Source organism: Stegodyphus dumicola, chromosome 11 (assembly GCF_044657685.1).
Source record: "Stegodyphus dumicola isolate Sdum_Otavi_A_Nest chromosome 11, ASM4465768v1".
In the NCBI taxonomy this organism is placed as follows: domain Eukaryota; kingdom Metazoa; phylum Arthropoda; class Arachnida; order Araneae; family Eresidae; genus Stegodyphus; species Stegodyphus dumicola.
The window spans coordinates 88,353,015-88,376,343 of record NC_140778.1 but is presented as its reverse complement, the minus strand read 5'-3'; the positions used below and the strand labels follow the sequence as shown (position 1 = coordinate 88,376,343).

At 32.5% G+C, this 23,329-nt stretch overlaps 1 protein-coding gene across 1 annotated transcript; it reads left to right on the top strand.

Annotated features, from left to right (window-relative positions):
- Positions 1–448: 448 nt before the first annotated feature.
- LOC118193652 (uncharacterized) lies at positions 449–22,617 on the top strand. Its single transcript, XM_035364770.2, has 8 exons — positions 449–587; positions 1,255–1,413; positions 10,496–10,768; positions 12,630–12,778; positions 16,815–16,971; positions 18,440–18,567; positions 18,659–18,881; positions 21,710–22,617. Exons 2-8 carry the CDS (start codon positions 1,320–1,322, stop codon positions 22,114–22,116), a joined length of 1,431 nt encoding a protein of 476 aa, XP_035220661.2. The 5' UTR covers positions 449–587; positions 1,255–1,319; the 3' UTR covers positions 22,117–22,617.
- Positions 22,618–23,329: the final 712 nt, after the last annotated feature.

Sequence of the window (23,329 nt, the reverse complement as noted above, 5' to 3'; positions counted from 1 at the left end):
TATAAAGCGTAAAAAAACAGTGCATTATTCTGTATACGTACAAAAAAAAAGTCATTCAAATGGGCTCTAGATCGGTCAAAATGGCTATTTTCGTTAAAATACGCCACCTGAAAATTTTCGCGATTACAGTACTTCCTTTACTTTGGATAAGGAAAGTAGTGTCTTGAATTTTAAGATTCAACAATTTTAATCATGAAATACATCGTATAAGGAATTATACTTTACTTCGTATAAGGAAGTAAGAAAAGAACGAAATACATGATTAAAATTGTTGAATCTTAAGATTCAAGAGACTAGTTTTCTAAATATAATATGACAAAAATATTTGAGACACAACTGAAATTTTTTACTTTTTTTAGAAATATTGGATTTTTTACCGAAAACTAAATGAAGTATCTTATCATTCAATGCTAGGAAATTAAAATATCTGTAGTAGCGTCGAGCAACAATTTTTTATAACCGTAACTGTAAGTAAAATAATAAAGTTTCATTAAAGGAATTTTCAGCAGGGAAACTTTTAAAATCCTGTGCTGTTTATACACTTACATTTCTAACATTAAATTGTTTCTCAAATGCTGTTATCTAAGGTAAGCTACGTCTGAGTTATATCTAAGTTTAATGTTTTAATTACGTTAATACTCGTTTTTTGAATTTCGTATATAAAATATTATTATTATACACCCAGTATTGAATAATTGATACCGTAACATTAAGTAATAATTTTTGTAGTTTACAGATTTGTAAATTTAGATTAATCAGAGCTGGATTATGTAAAGTTTATTCATTAATATAATTTTTAATATAAAATGTTTATTTCTTTAAGTATTCCAATTGTTAAAAGAATACTTTTATATATTAATGAAATTTAATAAATGCGAAGTTTATTTACCTATTTATAATAATCAACACACCAAGTGCTTCAAATTTTTGTTAGATAATTTCTTGCTCTTTGTGGTAAGGCACTTTACATTCTATTTTAAAAGGCATGTGATATTTTCTGAAATTGATTAATCATCCTATAATTCTGATTGTCATCTGAAACTTTTTTCCCTCAAAAAAGGAGTTAACTCCTCAAAGTTAGGATACATCGTGTACATACGCCATATTTCCATAAAACTGTTTTAGTGAATTAAAACCTTGCAATGAAATTCCATGTAAAGATATTAATGCATAAATTTAATTTTTATGTGTAATTAGTATTATGCTATATTATTTATGTTTAGCATGAAAAATGTTGTTCCCCTTTTTTTCCAGATTTAAAACGCTTTCGGCGTTTTCACTATTACTGGAAGTGTAAAGCGGCCAAAGTTTTCCTTAAAATGCTTAGATATTTAATATACTCGCTATATTTATTTCCACAAATATTTCTGATCACTGTAACGACATGTCAATCTATTCCAAATCTATCTAGAAGTAAGTGTAAGTTTATTTCTATCTGAGATCAATTTTGTGAAATGTATCTAATCTTGGCTCACTAGTGTTCTAGTGGCTATACCCATAACACTTTGACAAATTAAGTCTAAATTTCCACTTCAGGTGTTGGAGTCTGATGATAGGATTAAATTCGTATTTTCATATTTATGTGAGAACCGGACAGCGGCCGAGCGAGAAAGTCGCTGAACACTAGTAGTTCGGCTTGACGATCGAATACCGCGAACGGGCTGGCTGCATGTGTAACCTATATACAAATCACTTCCCCTTGGAAAGTCCTCCACGAAGGCATCCATTCCCTTAGACAGATACCCCTCGAGTACTTTGCCATAGTCAAATAAACCAAACCAAATCGTATATGTGAGAAAATACGGGCTAGTAGTTTTGGGCAAGTATTAGAAGCGGATAGTCCTTCCTTTGCAAAATTTCTAATGCTTGTCCCTAGTATCAGAAAAAGGACAGATAAAACTATTTTTCATTTAATTTTTCCCACTAATACATTGCTGTTTTGTGAACTATACTTGTTTGCATCTGGATAATTAATTTCTCTAAGTATGTGTAATAGTACTTTACATATCCTTATTCTTAAACAATAAATAAAGCCGTGAAAGCCATTAAAATGAGCCCCAGACGTTTCACGCAGTGACGGGAAGGTTCGAATCCTACGAACGGATTAGCTCGTGTTCGTGGTTTCTCCCCTGTGTAACATGTGTACGAGAGAGTTTCCGTTAGAAAGTCCTCCACAAAGACATCCCTTCCTCTAGACAAATAGCCATAATAACATATACACACAGTGCTCAGAAGTCGTTTCAGATTGTCCGAAACTTTTAATGTTTAAATATATTGTTTCTAAAGTCCAAAATTTGGAAAATGTTGCATAACAAAAATATCCTTATTTTTATTTCGCATGCATACTTTAAAACAGCTTTCCTCAATAAATCTAGAATTTAACATAACATTCATTAGCGTATTAAAGTCACAATATGGCGGTATCGTATTAACATAGCATGGTTTGATCCTAGTATCCGGTGCACACGAGATTTGGCTACTTTTGGCGACTTTATGATGAGCAGTAAAAACGGGACATATACGATGAATAGTAAACGGGTCATTCAAAAAATATATATAGTTAAATATAGTATATATTATGTATATACTCACATAGTATATAGTATATAGTTTAAAGACGTTCTATGGATCATTTTTGATGTTGGCGATAATTTTCAAAATCGCGCCAAGGCTGCACCGTATACTAGGATTTTACCCATAGCATTTATTTCCATGCTTTTATTTGTATAATTGGAAAAGTAATAAAATTAGATGTTATTTCACGGAATTAAAGGTTATAATACTAAGTATTAATTTTACGATTGCTAAAGCTGCTAGTTCGTCCCGACGTGACACCTCGCCAAATGGCTGTTTGAGTTGGGTTTCCTTGTTTTCTGCGTGTGTAGTGAAGCGATATTTAGCAAGATACTTAACATGGAGACATAGCGTCTAAGGCAAGAAATCATGCGGGCCTTTTCCAGAATGAATTTAATATTTAGTTAATGGAAGTGAAATCGGGTCTCATATGTAGAGAGTACTTAAGAAACTAAACACTCTCTACAAACAAATATTTTCGTAGAGAGTAATTTGGTATTGGAATTTTCTTGAAACAAGAAAATATAAGAAACTGTTTTTCCCGAAACAAAGTATAAGAAATTAGCTGCGTCCTCGCTAGACCTTCGAGGTGACAGCTGAACGTACTAGAAAGAAAAAAAATATAGAAAGAAAAAAAAAAAAAAAGTGGGACAAGGCGATAATTCCATATATTTTGACTTGAGCTAAATGAAGCCGCAGCTTATTACTTGAGGTACGGAAAGGGAAAAAGGGGCATTGCTACATGTGAACCTGTGTTTTTCATGACCAATGGCTTATCTAACTCAACAGCCAACATAATCTCAAAATACAGTGTTACTTGTTTATATTTGCCAGTAATAAAGATGAAATCAATTTTACAGATTAACTTCTTAGCCTTATAATAGGGGAAGCGGAAAGTAATGTCGCTTTCTTACATTAAATTCAAACGAATACATTTTTAACAAGTTTTTATTTTTAATCAATAATATAATCACCCTCGTTATCAACAACCTTTTGCCATTTAATGTGCAGATTTTCAATCCCGAACCGATAAAAATCAATTGGTTTTTGAGTAAAATATCTCGCGAGAACATTTTAGACATCATCCAAATTTTCAAATATTTTGCCACTAGGAAAATGTTGTAGGGATCCGAATAAATGGAAATCCAATGCTGCGATATCTGCCGAGTATGGTGGGTGAGTATGGCAGTGCCTCCCACCCCAATTAATTAATTTTTTCCAGTGTTCGTCTTACACAGTGCGGTCTTGCATTGTCATGTTGCAGAATGAAGCCTTTTGTGTTCACAATTGATATTTTTCGATTAAAAATTGGTTCACTCCATCCAATTGTTCATAATAAAGGTCTGCATTAACAGACCAGGTTTCAGCTATTCAAAATGAACAATTCCGTGCATACTCCATCAGACACTCAGAAGCACCTTTTCGGGATGTAAACCCTTTGTAACCCTTATTAAAACTGCCTTTTAAGTTTTGGATTATCATATAGGACTTCTTCTTTTTTTTTTTTTTTTTTTTTTTTCTTTTTTGATCAAAAAACGGTTCTGTATGGTGCCGTTGAAGCAATACGTTGCATGTGATGAATAGGTTGGCTTTGTGCTTTTCGGACAGATTATGGGGGACTCAAACACCTGCTTTGCTTATTTTTCCATTCTGCTTTAAATGTTCTTGGGTGGTCGACCAAGGTTGCTTAAGAGTGTTTGACATGGATTTGCTTCCACTTCTGCCCTTATGCGCAGAAACGACATTACCGGCCCCCCTATTATTTAAACTATATGTATCGGGATTGCTATTATCGCATCATTTGAAGTACTCTAGATGGGATATGCTGCAATAAAGCATGTTTGAAATTTCTACTTATTTTAGGTACTTAAAGTGAAAAAGGGCATTACTACATGTGAAACTGTGGTTTTAATTGCCCATGGCTTATCTAAGTCAACGGCCAACATAATTGCAAAATACTGTGTTACTTGCTTATATTTTCCAGTAATTAAGACGAAATCAATTTTAAAGTTATATTTCTTAGCCTTATAATTAAGCATGTATATCGGGATTATTATTATCGCATCATTTGAAGTACTCTAGATGGAATATGCTGCAATGAAACATGTTTGAAATTTCTGCAACCTTGATGTGTTCTGGATCACTATTTCCCCATAATTTAGTCGGATAACTCTCATTAACTTTGTTATAATAGAATAATCTGTACTTACGTATTATCTCGTCGACCGTGAAAGTTGCCTACCTTCGAAGCATGAATCCCGCCAAAATGCGCCAGTCGTTATTGTGGAATACTGAAGAACTCGTGCCTCTTCATTTAATAAACAATCTTTATAGCAAATCGCTTCATTTTTGCGTTTCATTAAAAAGGCTTTTAATCACCGCTTAAATTTTAATAATCACTGCTTGCTATCTTACAGAAGGCGAGCCCTAATACATTCTTACAAATTTAAACATTATTTCTTACAAAATTCAAGGAAAAAATACTGCAATAATAGTTAATTTATATAATTGTTCATAGAAACGAAAAGTGTCTAATTGAGAATAAATCGAGGTACATGAAACGAAAGGACACATGTTTTGAATGTGTTTGTTCCTCTCATTCATAGCTGGCGCCAAAGCACTTTCCTTGGCTACAGTTTCACTCTCATTCACAATTCGAGCCAAATCGTCCTCCCTGGCTATTTTTACAGTCAGTGGGATTGATTATATGTTATTACCGAATATTCCCTATCTTATGAATAATAGTTAAATGCAATTTTGACAAATATTGCGCCAGCGACGAAACTGCACTAAATCGCTTCAAAAGCCGCCCATTCGGGAAATGGATGAACATATTGTGCAAAATTAGATGAATAAATAGTCTTTCCCAATTTTCTGTTGGAAGTGCGCGATGCCAATTACAATGAATGATATTTTTTAAATAAGTTGTAGTAGATAGTATTATATAATCACATAAATGAAATAAAATTTAATAAAATAAAATTAAGAATAAACGGTACTCTTGTAAATATAAATACAAAATTCAGCGATAAAATAAATTTCATTCAATTATTCATACCTTTGCATGATTTCCAATTAAAAGTTAAATTATTCCGGCCTTATATTATTTTCTATGTATAAGAGAGCTTCTACAATTGTTATTCTTGGTAGTCTTTTTATTTTTGTAAATATGTACTGTAATGAAATCAAGAACGATTTGAAGATGCAGATTTCGAGTTTAAATACTCGATCGTTTCAAATTTGCAAACAACATTTATTAAGTTCTCTTACACTAATTACCAAAAAACTTACTAATGCTTGATGCGACTACTAGACAATGGTACTTAATTCGGGGTTAAACTCTTAGAAAAGGGCGCGAAGGATTTTCGCAATTACCTCGTATACCGAAAAATGCTTTTTATTAGGTAGTTTCAGCTAATTTATCCATACCTTTAAATAGAGAACCATCGAATGTTTGCTTAAGCAATAACGGTTTTCCTAAATCAGTCGTTTTAGCACATTATGTGCTAAAATAAACTGTCAAAATTTTCAAAATCTGATAGTTTGAACTGCGTTAGTTATGAAAACGTACTTTAAAATTTTTATAAAATGTTTCTGACCGCTAAATTTAAATAAAAAATATTTATTAAGTTGCCAGTTTTGTTTTAAAAGCTAAATTTTAAAGGCATAAAATCCTAGCACCAAACAAAATTGAAATGCATGCATTGAATTCTTTTTCTAGTCTTTGTGAAAATCTAAAATTCACTACAAATAGTGTAATAATGAATTGAGCAAATAGTGTACTGTATAATTTTCCAACATGCTTCGCCTGCCAGAATAGCCTTCGTGGCTTTACCGTATTTGATATATCAAACAAACCAACAAGTTACGTTAGTTTCACCATTCTTTCCACGACAGTTAACATATAAAAATGGTGCCCTGAAAAATATCTACAGAAGACAGGCTTTCAGTAGTGGCACTACTTATCACCGTGTGACAAAGCTCATGATATAGTATCTGCTCAGTTCACTTTACCTTGAAACTATGTAACCATTTCATTAATCTTTCTTCCCACACATAAGTGGGGGGTCTTTCTCCCCATACTTAAGTGGGAAAATATACCATTTATCTAGTAATCCTCCCTTCGACATTTTCATTTAATTTCTTGTGAAAACTCTGACTTTTTAGAAAGAATCACTATGGATTATAGGCCTACCAGCGGCCGAGCGACAAAGTTGCTGAACTAATAGTTTGGTCAGGAACAGGTTGGCTGTATGAGCATTTTCGTGGTTTTCCCATGTGTAACGTGTACACGAGACAGTTTACCTTAGAAAGTCCTCGATGAAGACATCCCTCCCCGTAGGCAAATAGCCCTCGAGGCTTTGCCGTGATCACATAAACAAACAAAACAAACACTATGCATTATAGATTACTCGATTCGGCGACTGCCAAATGAGAAAAAATCAAAAGTAGATTTTACCAAACAAAGGTATCGCCCACATCGAAAAAGGTTTGGAAAACCGTCAAGTGACGTTACCCCACAGCATACCTTTAAGGATGTCCATACTAACTTAGTACATTATTATGGCAGTAGCACTCTGGAGGGAACCGAAACACTAGCCCTGTCCGTTCCAGAATCCCAACGGCAGATCGTCTTACATTGGTTTATAGTTTCACCAAGGGTGGACTGGCGAAGACTTGGAATCTGTAAGGAGAGATGTAAAAAACTCTGTACTCCGGTCAGGCGGTTGGCATGCCAGAGGCTGGTGGAAACGTTGATGAGGAAAGATGTCCTAACTCTACACTCAGTCTGATGTGGTTAACACACGGGTTATGGGTCTTAGCCCGCGTAATACTAATGGGAGCATCTTGACGACTAGTCAGATCTCCAGGTTTTCAATTGCATTGTTCCCTCTAATAATAGTCTTTGAGTGTAGGAAGTGGTGATCCCTGTTACCCTTGTGGTGATTCTGTGGATATGAGAGAATTTCTTATTCTGCCGTCCCGGGTTTGGGACGCTGGGGCGATAGCATAATTAGCATACAACTTATCTCTCGAAAGTGACCGTTGACTGGATGACCCACCCGCTGTCTGTTATGGAGGCTTCTCAGTTGGGTCCAGCCCGTGTATAACGGAACACGTGCTTAAAACAATTACCTCAGAGCATAGGGATTATACGACGACATACAAGATATTAGAATGAAAAAAAGGTCCTCAGAATGAATGCTAAATTTCTCCCGTTTCTTTACGGATAGCTGTTCGATTTATTTGCTTTTGATATTGCGTGCTCTTGCTGGTAGAATTCAGCCAACTGCAACTAGGAATAAATGATTGTATAATTGTCAGTTAGACTAATTAGATGCATTCTAATTTGAGAATTTCTGCTTTCCTGTTAAGGTTTTGTGTATTTTCTATTTAATAAGATAGCCATTCTTTTGCTGTAGCATTATATAACGTTATTAATTCTAACTCTGCGTAGATTCAACACCAACATTCACATTTGACTGCAAGTACTCCCCGGTTAAATACAAACTAACAAAATTACTAAATTTTAATGTTTAAAATTTTATCTACTAACATTGAGCCCAAACCACACATTAGGAAATGGTAGACCTATCGTTTTACTTCGGTATTAATGCAAATACTGAAATAGTGGATCATTAGATTACAAAAATAAGCTGGCAAATTTGATTCTGCAACGTGTAAGAACAACTAAAGCCTCCATATGGATAACATCTGAAAGAGCATAATTACATGTATTAAGAAATTTACTTCTGTGTATGCTTTAATATTAGTAATAAATAATTCGAAATTGTAGTACCAAATATAGTATTTACTTGGTTTTCGTCATTCCAGATCTTTCAACATAAGCTGCTTCTATTTTTAGCTCAAAAGGTACGTTAGTCGAGATTAGGATATTAGTTCCGAAAAGGCATTTTGCGTTGACAAACAGCGTACCACTTTACAAATTTTTACCGCCAGGTAATATTGCCCGCTATTTCTTCATATGGAATTTTGAATTTCATATGAATTTTGAATATGGAATTTTGAATTTCACTGCCCGCTATTTCTTCATTCTTTCTTTATATGGAATTTTGAATTTGTTTTATTATCTCATCATATTTTGTAAAACTTAACGAATTTTTGATTGACAAACTCAACGATTTCAAAGCGAGCAAGTGGATCCTTAAATGATAACACTTAAAATACTTAATGCTTTAAACGAAATTATAGTACTTAGTACTATAATTAACTGTAATATAATTTAATACTTAAGTACTATTATTTAAAATATATTATAAGCATAAGTGCTTAAAATGATAGTGCCCCATAGCATCGTAGAGAAAAAATCAACATTGTACCAAAAAAAAAAAAAAAAAAAAAAAAAAAAAATATCTCCAGCTCGAGAGATTGTTTATCGGAAATTCTAAAGCTATGCTGTTTTTAAATATTTTTCGATTTTTCAGTTGAATCAAATTTTATGAGGCGCAAGTGCCAAGCACGTAGTATTTAATAAGTAAAGTAAACGCACAAAACATTAATAATGAAAAGACAAAAAAAAGTTTTGTAAAGCCATTTCGGTAAGAAAATTGAACATCGATATGATAAACTGAGAAAAAGACTAAAAAAAATAGAAAAATGTATGTCAATACTTCACGCTGCATCTGAAATTCTAAACACTACTGTGCTGCTTTTAAAAGTTTTGTAATTTTGCTGTTGAATTGTATATGACGTCAGTGCGAAAAAAATTATGCTTAATAATTAAGCTAAAAAGACAAAGAAAAAAAAGGGATCATTAGGAGTGAGTGTAACAGCAGACTGATAAGCTGCGAGCTAAGGCGAGAGCGTAAAAACCCTTAACATACCCTCTCCGGAGACCGTTAAAATCTGAAAGCTTTGAATTTTGCGATTTTGCGTTGAATCACTATAAATATCCGTTTTGCTTTTCAAACTGTTGCCACCAAATCTTAGAGTCCTACATTATATTTGAAGAAATTAAATAATGAAAAATCTGCTTAAATGTATGCATATTTCTCGCACTGTGATAAAACAACGGTACTTAGAGCTATCGAATTTTGAATGACGTAATCCTCCTACGAATATGGACATGTGGAAGACCAAATTTGAAATTTGGAATTTGTTTTATTATCGATTTCATATTTTGTAAAACGAATTTTTGATTAACAAACTCAACGATTTAAAAACGAGCAATGGCAACACTCTACAAAGGAAAAAACCATTATCTCCAACTCGCGGAACTGTGTATCGGAAATTCTAAAGATAGGCTCATTTTAAAATTATTTTGCGACATTGCTATTGAACTGAATTTTATGGTTCAAGTGCAAAGAACATCATATTTAATAAATAAAGGTAACATACAATAACAAAGCATACGTGTTTCGACAATAATTTCTTTCTAAACACAGATATATCTTAATTGTTTCAAAATGCAAGGAACAAAACAGAATGATGCATTTCTATGTTTTTATTGGCAATAATTGGAAAATTGTTATAGAAATAAGAGGAAGAACTTTAATTTAACAGTACCCAAAACGCAAAGTTGGCGCATAGATGTTTCCATGGAAATATTTTGGGCGTATATGGCCCTTATAGAGGAGATTATTTTATAATTTTTTATTGCAAATGTTAACCCTTTGGGTATACATTTTACGAGTGAGATTCGTCATCTGCTTACTTGGGCGAAGTTATCGTGAACGAGTCTGACTCTAAAATGCTGTTTCAAAAATATATTTATATCACCAATATAAGTATATTCTAAATAAAATGTTTTACTTTCACATATCAATCCATATAGCGGCAAATTAAATTCGTCCCATGGGCACACAAATCTTTAAATAATTTATTAGTATTGAAAGGGTTAACTCAGTATTTTCAGTTCTTTATTGCATATTGTTAAAAAAAGAAAAACCTTTTATTTCAGATACGATGAAAGATTTTAGTTTGGAGGTTGGTTCACCAAAGAGCATTCGATGCTTCATATCTGGCCAAGAGCAATACAAAAATTCAACTTACAACGTGTCTTCTGAAGATTTATTTATAAAATTTCGTGGAAACTTTCTAGGTAACGTCACAATTACAGGTAAGAAAACTGCAATGTTATCCAATCAAAATGCCGCTATTAATGACGAAGGATTGTCCAAGTCAAAATCCAGAGCTGAGCGAGTGAGACGCTTAAGCCGTGATACCGTTAAGCGTAAGTGAACTCTTGACTTTCTATATTATTAGATAATTAAAAAATAAATTATTAATTTTAATAATTATGTATTCAATTAATTTTAATGCTTAATTAATGCTTAATAACTGAATTTGCCTATGAGCGGCCCAAACACTTACGTCCGCTTAACTGGTTGTCAGACGCGAGTTCAAATCCACCCAAGGGTAAATGACTGCGTGAGGGTTTTTGTGGTTTACTCAATGTGTAACGTAAATAAGGAGTCGTTTTCCCTCTCCTTAAGCAGATAACTTTCCTCTGCTTTGTCATAATCCAAATAACTTTGCTCTGAATTAGGTGAATTAAGGTGGTGTCGAGTCTTCGACCCGTAGGGCTTTAGTACACAATTATTATCCCTACCACAGTTCAGCTTTCCTTTTGTGAAGGTTCACATTTCAAACGAGTTGCTTAAAATGGCAGTGCACCATAGTATCGCAGGGGAACATTGGAACAGAGTTGTGTCTGCTTTACCAATAATGATCACCGTGTGAGTTGGCTTCGACGTGACCATCGAGTGGTTTACTCTGCCCAAAGTTCGCCAACAACTCTGCCCAACGTCTTGGGATATTGAAAGAGCTAACAAATGCTCATCTTTAGCGTTGACTATGGAAATATTAAAAGCATGTTGTGTCTAATGTCACTAACAAATCTGTAAGACGCTTCAAGTTAGAATAACCCTTAGCCATATGCAACTCAAATGAGCGAAAAAAAAAAAAAAACTCTCAAGAGGCTCAACTGCCTCCTATGTTCGCTCGACTAAACGATCTCTTTCCTATCGAGAATAAGATATTGATTGAATATCTCACACAATTATGAAATATTAGATATGATGCATAATTCCCCCAAGACATTTTTCGAGTGTTCACCGTATAGATGCCATGTGAGGTTCAGCAACTTATCGTCTAAAAAATATTAAAGACCCACTTCTTAATGATAACTTTGAATTTTTGGCGACTGTATAGAAAAATTAAAGCTTTTTTCTGCATGCATTTGGCTATATCTGGGTGAAATATGGTTTTGTTTTTGGACCATTTCATCATAGCGAGGCATGTTTTGTCAGCGCGGTATATTTAAGTGTAATTTTGTGAAACTTTTCTTATTACGTCAGCATGCTTCAGTAGACTTATAGACCACTCAAGTGCTTAGAATGCCTTTTGGTTAAATTTATTGGAATAACCTTCTCGTCTCCTAAAACTAATTTCTTGTGAACTTATAATGAAAAAGCTTCCATTTAAGTCTTTTTCATTTAACCATTAACTCTTTCATTAATGGGTCATATATACGAATTCATAGTCCGCTGAGAGATATATAATTCTCATTAAAAGCCCATTGGGATATTTTTATCTCATTGCCCGCCATAAACTGCCCTAAGAGAACAAACCTGGAATCATCGAACCTCTTTATATAAATTTGAAATACATTGTAAAACCCCTACAAAAAATCGTCGTCTGCAAAACAAGAATAAGCTATGAAAAGGTTAATAATCCAAAACCTTTTTAACTGCAAGACTGTTGCACAGCAAAGACATTCTAAATTATAAATTCTCTACGAAGGCAACTCTTACCTTAGGAAGATAGCTTTCGAATGCTTCATCATAAGCAAATAAACCAAATCTAAATTGCATAGCTTATCCTTTTATAAGGCTCTGATTCCCGATTACTCCGATTCTTTTTAGACATAACCTTTACTTTTGTATTAAAACTGAGATTTACCTTCAACAGTTCATCTGTATTTATGAGATAAATTAAAATAAGGTTTTGCTAAAGAGGAGTGAAATTTTGTAGGATGTCTTTTGTCATTGTAAAGGCTATTTCAAGTTGTGTGAAATTTTGATTTATTTCAGGAAAAATAAGTACTTATTTCACCGAAGTTAAACCGACTTCTGTGATACTTCACTGGAATCCTCCTACTGAAGTTATATATCTTTGTAAACCTGATCTCTCGATCAAGTACGACATCCGGTATCATCCTGTTTACGAAACAAAATTTAAGGTATTTAGTTTTAATCTTAAAATTATTATGTATTTAATTTATAATTTGGGAAATGAAAGTGGCTTAGCCATTTTCAATAATTTTTCAAATTCTTATACTATGGAACAAAATATTTTGAAATAAATTAGTGTTAAAGGAACAGAAGGATCTTATTTCATATTCATATTTTATTGTATATCATTATCATCATCATATTGCTGCATTATAACCAATTCTACGAGATATTTGTTTTAACTTATTTTAGTATTTATTGAACCATATGTTGAAGTTGTTAGTAAATGATAGTGAAATCGACACAATACGATATTGAGAAAAAATAGTTAGTCTAAATTATTGCTTTTCTAGTGTCATGGAAGGAAGCCTTGATAGTGTTTTTGGCGAAGCGTGTTTTTATATGAACTTTCTTCGAAATTAAGAACTGAAAATGTTCAATTTTAAATCTATATTCAGCATTTATTAAATCTATATTGAGCATTTATTAAATCTATATTCAGCATTTATTAAATCTATATTGAGCATTTATTAAATCTATATTCAGCATTTATTAAATCTATATTCAGCATTTATTAAATCTATATTGAGCATTTATTAAATCTATATTCAGCATTTATTAAATCTATATTCAGCATTTATAAAATTGATTAAATTATAAAATCCAGCACTGCTGCTTTTCTTTGAGCTGATTTATAAAACTTAATAAGGTTTATGTATGCGATATTTATACTTCTAATTACACAATGCTTGTGATGAATTAACCTGGCCCGGAATATGTATTACAGTAATAACTTCAAAAATATAAATTAATGAATTAATCATAAATATATGAGGGCAGGACACTTCAAAAAACTATTGTACTTTTTACGGGAGGCGATTTATATCAGGTAGAGACAAGCTTGCTACTACATTCTTTATTCAGGTGCTTTTTTGTGCTGTCTTGTTATACGAGATTAATGACGAATTTGAAGTTATTACGGTATTCATGCAAAATGCCACTTTGAAAGAAGCAATGGATGGAAGGCTATGTCTGTGCTCTTTCAGAAGAAATTTATTCTTATCTAGTAATAACTTCTGTGAAAGCCATGGTGTTTTCATATCTAAAGCTACGATAGGAAATATTGTCAACAAGAGAGCCAAAAAAAATTTGGCTTCATGTGGAAACATTGGTCTAAATAACATATCCTAGGAAAACACTGAATGTCTCGAATATTGTTAAAGTAAGATCTCTAATGTTAAAATAATTCGATAAGTTAAAGAACAGTTGGAAAATTATTAAAATGCTCAGTGTCAACTGAAAACAAATTTATTCATGATGATTTGAATCTTGATAAGATGAAAAAACTAAATGTACACACAAAAAAAGGGGGGACGGTTCTATATCTCCTGTTCTACTGGGCCGATTGACGAAACTCGATTTGCGGTTTTCGCGTCCCGAAAGCGCGATTTAGGATATGTATTAGATTTATAAATAGCATGGTTATAATATAGGTAGTTTGATAGAAAATCGGACTTTCTCTGAAATAACATTTTTTCTGAAATAACATTCATTTTTTTCATATTTCGATTCTACGACTCAAATAATGCCTAGATACTAAATTTTGTAATTTTTGGCGAGAGAAATATGCAAAAATTTAAAAATTCATGTTGGCCCATTGTTTTCAGTTTACGCGAAGAATAACTCACTTGGCGAAATTTTTAATTTACAGTAACCTACTTACTTTCCTTTTCTTTCCATTGACGCGACCCACCAGCGGCCGAGCGGTAAAGACGCTGAACACTGGTAGTTCGGTCCGAGTTTCGAATCCCGCGAACGGGCTGGCTGCATGGGCGTTTTCGTGGTTTTCCCCATGTGTAACGTGTATACGAGCCAGTTTCCCTTAGAAAGTCCTCCACGAAAGGCATCCCTCCTCTTAGGCAGATAGCCCTAGTGTGCTTTGCCATAATTAAATACACCTTTCCATTGACGCAAGAGGGCGAAAAGGTCCATTGTTCATTCTTTCAAATAATTTTAATAAAATGCGTAAACCACATTTTCATTATTATCGCTTATTATAAATACGCCAAATTTCAAAACGTGCCAAATGGAAATACATCGACTTTAATATGGTGTTAAAACTTTTATAGGTTATAATACAAAATCTTTTTCGAAAAATGTTTAAAAAATATTTAAAATACAAGTTTAAAAAATAAATCATAAAATTGTTTTTCAACACGAATCATGTTTGGATTAAGCGTAAATTTCGAATTCTGGAAGAAGGAATCAAATAAATAATATAAGAATATAAGAAGGAATAAGTTATAAAAAAGAGATATTAATAAATATATAGCAAATTCAATTAACATTGAGGAGCTAAAATTTTGAGAGCTAACTTTTTAAAAAGTACTCGTGCGATTTTTACAAAACTTGGCACTTTGGCATAATTTGAGCCGTAGAACCGAAATATGAAAAAACACTGGCATGGCATTTCAGAAAAAGTCAGATTTTTTGTCAAAATACTTATAGTAGAACAATGCTATATACAAATCTAATACGTATCCCAAGTCGCGCTTTCAAGACATGAGAAAAGAAAGTTTAATTTAGTCAATCCACCCAGTAGAACGGGAGATGTAAATCTGTCCCCATTTTTCTTTTTTAGTCCAAAGGGGCGGCTTTGTCCCTGAGGGACGGGACTATTGTTTTCGTTTTGCGATTTTGCGTCGAATCGCTCTGAATATCCGTATTCCGTAATAAGAACAAGAAACGGGTATTCACTTATATTCCTATTAAATTCTCCTGATATGTGACCAATGGATTTTTGAGCTTTTGGGCGTTTAAAACGCGAATTGTACAAACATTGACCCACAACACTTCTTGGATATTGGAAATCTGTTCAAGAGGAATGGGATAAAATACCTCTTCTGATGCTATAAAAAGCTTTATTGTCTTGGAAATTACAGTGTAGAAAGATAGTGAAGAATAAAGATTATCAAATAGAATATTTAAAATACAGAAATGTTAGGTAAAATATTTCTGTAAATACAATAAAAATAAATCGTCTAAAATATGTGTAACCACTATACTTATAAGTAGGAACGATTTATACTCGTTACGGAAAACAAAGTACGAGATATTTGATTTATTTACATAAAATTGCCTGGAATATTTAATTTCGGAATTTGGGATGTTTAACATTCTTTCTGGTTCGCTTTCAGTGTTGAGTTAAAAATAAATTAGAATAATTAGAGGTCGAACTGTTTCCTCAAATGCCGTTCAGCAATATGTGGAACATTCCTTAAATTATAAATTGTTTTAAATTTTCTGCCAGCAAAAATTTTATAAAATCATTTTATAAACTATATAAAAGTACATTAATAGTCTCGTCAAGTTTTATTACTTTAGCATCAATCTAATAAACATACAAAAAGTTCATTAAACTAAGTACATATTTCATTTTTAGTTTCTATAAAAGTCTGTACCTTTCACATAGATTGTAAATTGCCAGTGTTATGTGCTGCTGTTGCCAGTCTTATGTGTTACTATTTACCATTTAAATGTTATCAAATGAACGAAACACAGAATCATTTTAGTTTTGTATGCATTCATATTTCTGCAAATTTTCTTAATGTTAGTTGCTAAGTAATTAAATTAATAGTTATTAGCATTAATACTAATTATAAAATATTTGATTTATGCTTTTAAAATGGTCTCATGGGTCTCAATCAAGACACAATTAACTCACTAACTTACGCACATCTAAGTAATAGAATAACTTAAGTGCTTAAATTAGCAGTATACCTTAGCAGAAAGCTATTTCTTACTCGTTTATTTGTGGCTCATTTGAAAATATATAATCTAATAAACCCTCTTCAGAAATAACTACCATTGCACTTTATTTTACTCATCTATACCCATAATGGTATGTTTAAACTGTCATTACAAGGCTTTCATTGTTGCCATTTTTTTGTGCTAATTAATCTGCTGAATTAATACTTGTTTCGAACATCTACGATTTCTTTTTAAATTTTACAACCAATTATGCTGTAATATGACCTTTTTCAGGTGGTAAGGCCACGTTCCCCAACTGACTTTGTTCAATTAACAAGCTTGATACCTAATACAAGATACCAGTTCGAATTCCGCTGCAAGCCATGTAGTGAAAAAAATGATTCCGTCTGGATGTTCTCTAAGACTTTTTTTATGACTACACCTCCTGATGGTAAGAATTATATACAATTTTCGAAAAAGATTGCTGTCATATTTAAATATATATATTAAATAAGATAGAACGTTTTGTGAAAAACTTCAGAATTAGGGTTGGGAAATTGGAAACGAATTGGAATTAAATCTCGAATGGATTGGAAATCTCGAATGTTTTGCAATTAGTTCCCTAAAGCTAAGTGAGAAAATTTAATTTTACGTTCCCCAGCTCTTCCCGACTACAATGATGAATTTACTTTGTAGAATTAAATTACTTTGAGAACTTTAAATCAGAAATAATTGTCTAGTATCTGTTTGGTGTAATGGACCTAAATTTTTTCACATGTTATGTATATTAACTTCTCCAAATTTTTCACCCTGTTTAAAAATTTTTCTAATCGTATTTAAACTAATTTAGATTAGTCGATTATGGCAAAACACAATAGGGCTATATGCATAACGGAAGAGATGCCTTCGTGGAGGAATTCCTGGAGAACACTGGCTCGTATCCACTTTGCACATAAGGAGAAACCGTACATAAGAAACACCCATGCAGTCATCCCGGTCGCCTGGAATCGAACCCAGGTCGGAACTACTGCTGTTAACGCTCAACCGGCTGTGAGTCGATATTTAGACTAAATATACGTTTCTTCTTGAATCCTTTATTTTCATTTCTGAATCCTTTATTCAATCCTATATTCATCAGCCGAAAACATCTGTGTTTGAAAGGATTGAAGAATTTACTTCTAACTTACCACAACATAAATCCAATCTTCTAAATCCTTTATTTCATTGACTATTCTGCTAGAGGATTGTAATTTTTAGTAAATAGTGGAAATATAGTATATTTGTCACTATGAAACTATATTAAATTTGTTTTCAGATTTCAACGCAATCTAGTTTTCTATTAAAATTCTTTATTTTTTTAATGATTGTTAAATAGTTGAAGGCATTTCTAATGTAGTCAAAACACGAATTACATCAAAGAATATATTGAAGTACATCTGAAAGTTAAATCTTTACACGTACAAAATTTTGTCTATTGATTACCAATATATACAACTTTTTTAGGACTCTTAAATAACCCCCATTTTCTGAAAAGAGATTTTCTGGGAAGCTTTCAGATGTATTTTGAAACAAATGATTATACTGAAGAAATTTTTCTTAATTTTTATGGGCAGCAGCCGAGCGGTAAAACCGCTGAATAGTGGTAGTTCGGTCCGATGCTCAAATCTCGCGAAAGGGTTGGCTGAATGAGCATTTTCTTGATTTCCCCCATGTTGTAAAGATAATACCCTCATGTGTAAAGATTATACTACCCAGTTTTCCTTAGAAAGTCCTCCACGAAGACATCCCTACCCTTAGGCAGATAGCCATCAGGTGCTTTGCCATAATCAAATAAACCAAAGCAAGCTTAATTTTTATGTTTAATATATAAAATATCATTAATGTGAAATTGTAATCAAAATTTCTAACCAAATGTTTAGTTCCTTACTGGAGACCAGAAATCACAAATTCTTCGTTTAGCAGTGAAATTGAAGATTTTGAAGATGCTGAACAAAGTATAGACCAACTGCATTCTGTTCATAACAGAACAATAACTCTGTATTGGAAAGTAAGTGTTCTTAGTACCTTTTGCTTTAATTCCACAAATGCATGACTTTTGTGGTATTCTATTTTTTGTAAAACACTTTTAATTATTCCAGAACATACCTGTTGAGCATGAAAATGGCGAAAAGTTTCAGTACTGGATTCGTGTGTCAGCTCCATTTCGATCTTATATAAAAAAGGAGGTTTCTGCTGCTAGAGAAACATCGTATAGTTTTACAGGCATGCTACCAAGTGTTTCTTACAGATTTGAAATATTTGCTGGCAACATTATCGGTAATTCATCTAACTCCTCCGTGATAGTTGTTGGAGAAGAAAGATGTAAGTTTTCATTTTGAACTTAAATCTGTTAGTAAAATATTCATTATTTTGTTCAAGAAGTTTTTTTTTTTTTTTTTTTTTTTTTTTTTTTTTTTTTTTTTTTTTTGTACTTGCGTATTAGTCTGAGCACCTCAAGACAGTTTGGTGAGTGTATAGGAAACATAAATGATTTTTAAAACTGAAAAAAAATTTTTATTACATATTTTACATTTTCGTTAATTATTGTTTCAAGAATAAAAGAATATACTTACAAGACCGTTTTTCCTTTAATCTGGTGGAAATTTCGTTTTTGTTGCTAAGTTTATGTTAGAACCACTAGTTTCCTCTAGTAATTGGCCCACCAGCGGCCGAGCGGTAACGTCGCTGAACACTGGTAGTTCAGTCCGAGGTTCGAATCCCGCGAACGGGCTGGCTGCATGGGCATTTTCGTGGTTTTCCCCATGTGTAACGTGTATACGAGCCAGTTTCTCTTAGAAAACCCTCCACGAAATCATCCCTCAAGGCAGATAGAATCATCCTTAAGGCAGATAGCTTTCGTTTCTATGTTTTAAATGCCAATTTTTGTATTTCTTAATTCATTTTCTTATAAATTGTGAACAAAAATGTATGTGTGCAAATACTTTTTGTACCCACTGTACGTTTCTTCTTGAATCCTTTAATTTCTGAATCCTTTATTCAATCCTATATTCATCAGCCGAAAACATCTGTGTTTGAAAAGAATCTAATAAAACCAAACCAGTGCTTTGCCAGTGCTTTGCTTTCGAGTGCTTTGCCAGAATCTAATAAAACCAAACCAAACATTTAGTAATTACTCTGCGAAGTACTGTATTCATGCTGATATTTTACCAAGTAATTCTAAGCGTTCTCCCAACGCCATATTTTAAAATTGAATTTAAAATGAAAAATATTACGATTTATCCACAAAAACCCCAGAATTTGGAAAACTAAAAAAAGTTGTTAAAATAGTAATGTTGCTTATTAAACATTAAAAAAATTGCTCCGAGTCGTTGCCAAAGTTTGGCGAGTTCTGAAAATTTGGCGGCATCTGAGGTGGTGGTAGTGTGCGAAAACCTTTAAGCGAAAAGGCTTGAGCCTGGATGAAAAATATAAATTGTTAAAACCCTTTTCATGTTTCTTAGTGAGCCAGAGAAAAATTGCATTTAAAGCGGAAGATCCCAAAACAGCATTGTGCAATTTACTTTAATGCCTTGTTATTGATGGAGAATAAACAAAAAATGAAAATTTGTCAATGACGGAAAAAAATGCATAATCTAAAAAAGTTGAAACTGCTGTACTAGAATGGTTTCAAACTATGAAAGTAAAAAAATGTTTCTACTTCTAGAGGTCTTTTCACTATAAAAGTTATGGAAATGGCTAAAATGCTGGAAGAGAATTTTCTATCAACTGACCGATGAATAACATCAACTAACAGATGGTTTCGAAAAGAAATTCAGAATTGTTATAGGAAACTGCATACTCAAAGGGGAGAGAGACATCCTCAAGCTACTGAAAACTGGATAAAAGACGTTTTATCTGGGCTACTAAGTAAATGCAAGTCTAAATTTATGATACAGAAAATCCTGCACACATTAATATTTATAAAGAGAACAAAAGAACAGCAAATGATTTAAGAATGTAAAGGAAACATTAATAAACTAATACACAGTAATATGCATCCAACAACTAAAATGACACCACTTATTAATTACAGAAGCCGAAAAATTCTATCTTTGAAAGGAAATATGAACTCATCTTTTCTAATTAGATAATTGTGCAGCACATACACCTGTTTTTAGGCGTCCCAGAGGTCAAGTCTCCGAACATTGGTAGTTCAGTCCGGTAACATTGGTAGTTCAGTCCGGTAGTATGTGTAACATGGGTACGAACCAACTTCCCTTAAGAAGTCCTTCCCGAAGACATTCCTTCTCTTAGGCAGATAGCCCTCGATTGCTCTGCCGTAACTAAATAAACTAAGCCATACACCTTTTATCCCTTTCTGAAAGGAATTATTTCCTTTTATAGCAAATATAACTTCTAATTTTCAGCCTTTAATTTCGAGGTCTAAAACAAACTTTTAAATATCGGTACAAAAAAGATATTCAGAAAATGATAAACAGAACCGAATTTTGTGAAACTGCAAGCACTTTCAAGGAGTAAAGCAAGTTGCTATCTCTACTAGAGTCCATGCATTATAGTCAGTGCAGAGAATCAATTGCTTAAACACAGTTAAAAACTATTTTCGGTGAAACTCTTGATGAACAAAATAAACACGAATAGACAAATAAAAATAAACACTCGACAAAATAAACACGAATAGAGCATTTAGTTGTAAAAGCTAAAATTTCGCCAAAACCCTATTTATAAAAAGTTTTCTATAAATTTAATTTCTAATTAGTTAATATGTTTAATTTTAGCATTAATTTCATTTATTATTTTAGGATTAAGTATTCATTTAAATTGTTAGCTATTTTAACAGATATATTTAAAACGAATATTACAGTTTGCAATGCACAAATCAAAAACCAAATATTTTTAAAATGGAAATGATTTTTCCAGGCGCCGGGCAGTGTGTAATCTATTGTATTGTTAAATACAGAAATCACACGAGGTTACCATAGAAAAATATTTGGTAGCCCTGGTGTGTTTTCATGATTGTTCCTTACACTGGGACTACGCAGACTCTATTTGTAAAGAGAAATGGTTGGTGAAAAGAACTAGTGTAAGATAAAATTGATCTGTATATCGGATAAGACTAAATATTCAGATACTTTTAAAATATAATAAATTTCATTTCAAAATTTCTAATATGTTTACTATTCTATTTTTAGCCCTGCTTAATGGACCAAAGAGAATCATCTTCCTTTCCCATACATATGATTACGAGATTATTTTGTTTCCTGGTCGACATAAAGTAAAATATTATACTGTATTTTGGTGTAAAAGTTCACAGCCACGTCCTGTGAGATGTGAAGATTCTCTACAATGGTCGAATATGCCATGGAAAGGACTATCTTATTATCTGCATCCATCTCACAGAAGCATCGATTACCAATTTGCCGTGTCTGCCAATTCTGAAACCCGGACATCAGGAATGATTTGGACCCACTGTCATATTTCTGACAATAAACGTTCGATTATAGATGATTTATGGGCTATTTGCTACAGTTTCATAGATTCTTTAAAAGTTGGCCCCGCTCGTATTTGGCGACGGACAGTTGGCATTTTATACTTATGAGGAAAATCTAAGTTGGAAGCTTCAGTTAATTTGAAGCCAGAATACAATGAATAGAAAATTCAAATTATGAGTCATAATATTTGAATGATGGATACAGTAATATTTTGACGACAATCAAAATTTTACATTCAACTTCCTTTAAAATATGTTATTGAAAATATTTGAGAAGAGCATACTCAAAAGTTCTGCTTGTTCAAGACGCATAAAAGTTTAATTCATTTTAAATAAAAACCCAATTTATAAGTCATGTAGACTTATTCTGGAACATTTCTGATGATAGGAAAGGACAAAACAAAAATTGAATTTTTGCCAAAAGTTTCGATGTTAATATCTCTTTAATGTTATAGTGCACTTATAGCTTTATATTTTTTATACTACAATGTAATCGAGTTGTTTGAATCATTATATTTATTTCTATATATAAATATATTTTACCAAATATATGCCTTCTATTACAATATATTGCTCTTGTATGCAATACTTAGAAAAAAAATTAACCAATTTTTATCACATACAAAAAGTGTTTAATTTTTTTCGATTTCTGTATTTTTAAATAAGCTGCAGAATATTTAAGTTTAAATATTAACATCAGCATTGGAAAGGCATCTGTTACGTGAAACCATATAGGGTATAATGTATCTTTTTCCCTCCTAATCGCCTTCGTGATGTAATTTGAAGCATAGTCGACGCGTATTCGAGAGGTCCAGGGTTCGAGCCTCGCCGAGGACGACATTGCACATTTTTTTCAACTCACGACTCTACAAAGTATTTAGTTGAAACTGAAGATAGTTTTGAAGTTAATGTTCATTTAGAGCAGTGGTTCCCAAACTGCTTATTTTCGCATACCTGTTGATAAAATTTCATAATTATAGAATACCTATAGCTTTTCTCCTTCAAATCGATGGTCTCCTAACCTCCCTCTAATATTACTGCAACATATGTTACTATTATTTTAATTTATTAACAAAATAAATTGCAGTGGTATATATAAGGTTATATAAGGTTAGGAAATATAAAGGTATATATAAGGTTAGGAAAATATAAGTAAATATTGATTATCACATTGTTTCAAATAAACGCAAAGATAATACAGAATTCTAAACCAAATGCAACATTAGTGTGCTAGAATTATTTTGAATACCAGTTTTTATAAAATGAGTAAAAAAGGAAGGTTGAAGAATTTATTTACTACTGACGATGACAAAGCTTGTAT